Below are 5,876 nucleotides of genomic sequence, written 5' to 3'. Positions count from 1 at the left end.
GAATGGAGTCTGGCACTTAATAATCACTATATAGTATTAGCTAGTGTGATTAAAATTGCCTTTTAAAATAAGTTTTAAAACAGAGTCAGGGGCTTCCCTGCTGGCGTAGTGGTTGAGAGTCCGCCTGCCGATGCAGGGGACACGGGTTCGTGCCCCGGTCCGGGAAGATCCCACATGCTGCGGAGCGGCTGAGCCCGTGAGCCATGGCCGCTGAGCCTGCGCATCCGGAGCCTGTGCTCCGCAAGGGGAGAGGCCACAACAGTGAGAGGCCCGCGTACCGCAAAAAAACAAAAAAAAAAAACCACAAAAAAAAAACAAAGTCAGTATACTCAGATACTCAGAGACGTAGAGGACAGACTTGTGGTTGCCAAGCTCGGGGAGGGAAGGACTGGGGGTTTGGGGTTAGCAGATGCAAACTAGTATATCTAGGATGGGTAAACAACAAGGTCCAACTGTAGAGCACAGGGAACTATATTCAATATCCTGTGATAAACCATATGGAAAAGAATATAAAAAAGGATGTATGTATGTGTGTAACTGAGTCACTTTGCTGTACAGCAGAAATTAACACAACATGGTAAGTCAGCTACACTTCAATACAATTTTCTTAAAAAGGGAGTCAATATAAAGAAAAGTGTTTGATAAACAACAGTACAAGGAAGAGGTGGGCCAGACACAGAAACCCCAAGACCAAGGGGGTGGGGCTGTAGGCTTAGTGAAGTCAGAAGCACCTGGGCCCAGATCCAGTCCCCGCCAGCACTTGTGAACCATTAGGACTGGACTTCAGCTCTGTGGGTCTCAGCTTCCCAGCGTGGCCAGATCACCAAAAGCCAATCTGCTTGTCCAGCAGCTAAATGACCAATTTGCAGAATTACCGATTGTTTTTTTCAAGTTGTATTTTACCTCTGGCTTGACATTTTATAAGCAAACAAGCTGGTCAACCAACCCTTCCCCCACTTTTACTGCCCCTGCCCCAGCAACTGCCCACTCCCCCGAATCATGTCTCACAGTCCTTAACACCACCCTCACTACTGCCTTTGCTTCCACCTGTGCCCCTTCCTCTATTTCAAAAAAAATACAAATAGTGCCCCCCCAGACCCTTTCTGGGGTTTCATGATATCAAAACCATTTTCATAATACTGCTGACACGTTATTTGCCTTTTCTACCCTCCCTGTTTCTGAGTACAGTGTTTTCCAGAGGCTGCATGACGTGCAATATTGCAACAGATGCAGCAGAAATATAAATGAGAATCCAGTTATCTCCTATTAAGCCAGACATTCAGGAGATTTGCAAAAGAGTAAAGTAGCCACTCTTCACTACTTTAAAAAAAAAAGTTGTTTTTCATAACATATATTATCTCTGTAAACACATAATGGGACTTAGTGTTAATTTAAATAAATAGTAAGGAACTTCCCTGGTGGTGCAGTGGTTAAGAATCCGCCTGCCAATGCAGGGGACACAGGCTTGAGCCCTGGTCTGGGAAGATCCCACATGCTGCGGAACAACTAAGCCCGTGCACCACAACTACTGAGCCCGCGCTCTAGAGCCCGCGAGCCACAACTACTGAAGCCCACATGCCTATAGCCCATGCTTGGCAACAAGAGAAGCCACCTAAATGAGAAGCCTGCGCACCACAACGAAAAGTAGCCCCCGCTAGCCACAACTAGAGAAAGCCCGCGCAGAGCAACAAAGACCCAATGTAGCCAAAAAAAAAAGCAAAATAGTCAAAACCCATTGAAAAGTGGACAAAGGGCATGAGAATTTTACAGAAAATAACCCAGCTTTTAAATATCTAAAAGATGCAACTTCACTCATAAGACAGATGAGAACACAACTCAAATGAGACATGATTTTTTTCACCTATTAGATGGTAAAGATTAAAAATTTTGATAACACTATTGATGAGAGTGGGGAATTATTATTATCATCATGCAGTGCTGACAATAATGCAAATTGTTACAGCCTTTGTGGAGGGTAATCAGTAATATCTATCAAAATTACAAGTGCTTATGCTTAGATATAATTCCACTTCCAGGAACTTAAACCATAGAAATAGCTGCACATACTAAAGAGATGAACAAGGATTTTTTTAGAGCATTGTTTTTGTTTGTAAATGTCCAACAATAAGAGACTGGTTCAACAAAATAAAAATACACCCAGAGAATTCCCTGGCAGTCCAGTGGTTAGGCCTCCACGCTTTCACTGCCGGGACCCAGGTTCAGTCCCTGGTTGGGTGACTAAGATTCTGCAAGCCGCGTGGCACGGCCAAAAAAACCCAAAACAAAACCAAAACCAAAAATACCCAGTGGGATACTAGATAGCAATCAAAAAGAATAAGGCAGATCTATGTGTATCAACGTGGAATGAACTTGAGGCAAGCTCACTGGGGAAAAAAGAAAGGGGCAAAACAGGGGACAGCATGCTACTGCTGGTGTAGTCAAAGACATGTGTATAGACAACATATTCATGTGTGTTCATACATGCATAGGCTATCTCTGAAATCATTTTTACAATGGCCTACAGGCCTTACATAATCTAACCTGCCCCCTGGCACCTTGTCACGACCCCTCTGACTCATCCCTCTTTCCCCTTAGCTCTGCTCCACCTGCATTGGCCACCTTGCTTTTCTGGAACACCCCAGGCACCCGCCTGCCTTACGCTTCCCAATAGCTGGCAGGAACACTGTTGTCCCAGATGTCCATGGGGCTCACTTCCTCCCCTCCTTCAAGCCTCCGTTCAAATATCCCCTTCCCAGTGAGGCCTACACAGACTACCCTAATAAAGCTACATCCTTCACACTTTATTTCCTCTTGCCCTTCTCTATTTTTTCTTTTTCCCACAGTACCTATCACCCTCTAACTTTCTATTATTCAATGTGCTTCGGTACCATGCTTATGGTCTACGGTCTGTTTCCCCTCACTAGAATGTAAACTCTACAAAGGGTGAGGGTCTTTGTTTTGTTCAGTGATAGAGACCAAGCATGAACACCTAGTAGGCGCTCAGTAAATACCTGAATAAGGGAATGAAAAGATACACAAGAAACTGGTAACAGCTGTTACCCACAAGGAGGAGAACTGAGGTACTGGGGGGGGGATGGGAAGGAGACGCACTTTCCAGCACATACCCTTGTATACTTTGTACCACGTGCTTATATTAACTGGTGAAAATTTAATGAAAAATTTTGGCTCTGCCAACAGTATGCCAGAACTGGAAGAAGCGACAACCTGGATCCAACTCCTTCTTCACCTGACACAGGACGGTCCAGATGCAGAGAAGTTAGGTAGTGTGCCAAGGTTACACAGTCAGGATGTGGATTTAAACCCACATCTACTAACTCCAGAGCACTAGCTCTTAGCCCTTATGCCATAGAGTCTCTTGGCTTAGGGTTCTAATCAGCCAATCTAATGTATCGTGATAGAAATGCTAAGCTGAGGTGTTCCATAGGGGATGGTTTCCATCTGTCTAACATTTCCCATTACAATGAACTCCAAGGGATGGTCTCAGTTCTTTTGATACATGAGCTTTTGGCTGTGCTGTTCATGGCTTGACAGAAATGGGACTACTGGGCTTGTGGATTTTTTTATGAGAACTTCATGGTCAAAATAAAGTGCTAATTTCAGTCCCCTGGTAGCTGGAAGCACAGTTTTCCTGAACCCCGCACTCCCAGATATTTCTTCTTTCAAAGCAGTCAAGAGGTCTGGGTGAGCTGCTGGGTGTATGGGGGTGAGGGAGGGATCTGAGGGCACTTGGCCTGGTCAAAGAGTAATGGGCGTATTCCCAGGGGCTATTAAAGGCTGGCTGCTGAGCTTCCTGGACAGGGCTGACTGATGGGAGGCCCTCTTGGCCCGGACCAGGTGGTGGACCCGCCGCCACTGCTGCAGCCAGTAGAGCATTTCCACTTTGTCATGCTTCATCTTGTCCAGGTAGCGCCGCCCCTTGAAGGTCACCGGTTCACCAAAGACTAACTCGATCTCCTCCAGGAGGGGAACCAAAGGAGCCTCCACTAGACCGAGCCTCTTATGGAGATGGTTGCGGACCCGATTCTCCCCCAGGAAGCGACTCAGGCCCATGTCGGTCTTGTGGAAGAAGCGGTTAGGGTCGGAGGCTTGTCGCTCAAACCACTCCAGTTTCCCCAGCAATATCTCCCGCAGCTGAATGGGCTGCAAGGCCTGCTCCCAGGCACTCACCAGTGACGGCAGCTGCCTCAGGCGGGCGTTGGAGCTGTACTTGATGGCCATGTCCAGCCGGTCTTTGTCAGGGACCTCAAGCATGGACCACAGCCGCTCCAGACGCAGGCTCAGGATTTTGTGAGAGTCTTCCAGGAGGCTGTTGTTCTTAGATTCCAGCCTGTGCTCCAGCACTGTGTCCCAATCCCACTCCCCTGGCACAAAGTCTGGCTCGTCGTCTTCTAGCAAGGGAGGTGGGTGCTGAATCTTTAGGGACTCTCTGACAGGGGCCACGATCTCCACAGGAACCTCCTCTTCATACATTTGGAAGATGACATGGAGGAAATCTGTCTCCTGGGTGGTGAGGTACTTAAAGTAGTCACCCACAGACAAAGTCGTTTTCCACCAGTTCAGCCATGAGGCCTTGTTTGACCACTTCTCCCAGCTTTTACTTGCTTGCAGTGATGTGAAGGAGGACATCTTATCAGGGTTGGACTGTAAAGTGTTAGCTCTCAGGGAATAAAGTCCAGCCAGCTTGGTGTTGATGATACGACGCTGTTTTTCTTGACGTAGAAAGGCTGAGGATAGGAAGGCTGACCAGTCTTTATTGGCTGCAGGCTCAACCAGGGGCCCCTGGTCAAAAGAGAAGTGGTCATTAGAGACACGGCTCATCAGCTCCTTGTACACCTCCCTGATGCTACTGCCAAAAGTGCAATCAGTATCCATTTCCTCGATAAGTTTGGGTTCCAGTTCACCCGCCAGGTGGTTGTATAGGACTCCAGGCCCCTCAACGTGGAAGGAATCCAAAAAGTTTCTTGCTGAGACCTGTACAGCAGCTGCCTGGACCACCTGATTTCTTAGCTTCAAAGTAACAGTCACTGGCTGTGGTTCAAGTGGATGGGATCTGGGGGACTGGAGGCTCCACTGCTTTGAGGCTTCCTTCTCCTCGAGGCCCTTCAACATTCTCTGCAGCTCTTCCATGTGATGTGATGCAGCTGGGCGGTAGGTCAGGGCCCCCAAGAGTGGGGGCAGGCCCGAGTCCAGCAGTGAGTAGTGAGACCACCCCAATTGCATGTTCTTCATCCTCTGCTTCAGGTCCTCAGCCACAGTGTCCCCTGCCAGCTCCGGTTTGCTCTCTGCAACCAGGACCAGTGGGGTTAAGGGGCGAGGAGAGAATGGAGGAAGGCCCAACTCATCTGCTAGTTTCCAGCCCTCACGCAGAGAGGGCATGGACTGGCCCCTCTGGAGCTGGGAGGAGAGGGGCAAGTGGGAGGTGGGGGGAACCTGGCTGGGGGTAGCCACAGAGGACCCAGGCAGTGAGGCAATCTGTGAACTGAAGTTGCTTTCTCTCCGCTTTTGCATGGTGGACAGACGGCAGACAGGCTTCTTCTTCAGCTGGGGAATGGGCTTCAGTTCCTTCACTGGGTCCGGTTCAGGCTCACGGACAAACTCTCGCGGGCGGCTGAGTTGGATGAGGTAGTTCAGGCTGAGGTTGAAATACGGCACTTGGGCAAAGCCAGTGCTGTGATTCCATGGGATAGGGCAGAGCCTGGAAGCCGCAGGGGGGCCGAGGGGGCGCAGTCTGGGCACGCAGACTTGGACCTGCCCTTCCTTCAGCAGGGCGCGGAAGTCAGCGAGCAGGCCACGGTAGACCTCGGGGCCGGTGAGGAAGACTGTGCAGTCCCTGGCGAGGCTGGCGGCCAACCGGG

At 49.1% G+C, this 5,876-nt stretch overlaps 1 protein-coding gene across 1 annotated transcript; it reads right to left on the bottom strand.

Annotated features, from left to right (window-relative positions):
* Nucleotides 1-3,756: 3,756 nt before the first annotated feature.
* On the bottom strand, nucleotides 3,757-5,871 carry CCDC87 (coiled-coil domain containing 87; the record flags this gene model as incomplete). The annotated part of the gene is made up of 1 exon (XM_007462200.1): nucleotides 3,757-5,871. A coding segment is annotated over one exon (2,115 nt), but the record flags the coding sequence as incomplete, so codon positions are not given.
* Nucleotides 5,872-5,876: the final 5 nt, after the last annotated feature.

Source organism: Lipotes vexillifer, unplaced genomic scaffold (assembly GCF_000442215.2).
Source record: "Lipotes vexillifer unplaced genomic scaffold, Lipotes_vexillifer_v1.1 scaffold1129, whole genome shotgun sequence".
In the NCBI taxonomy this organism is placed as follows: domain Eukaryota; kingdom Metazoa; phylum Chordata; class Mammalia; order Artiodactyla; family Lipotidae; genus Lipotes; species Lipotes vexillifer.
The sequence above is the reverse complement of the archived record's forward strand: the minus strand, read 5'-3'. Positions and strand labels throughout refer to the sequence as shown.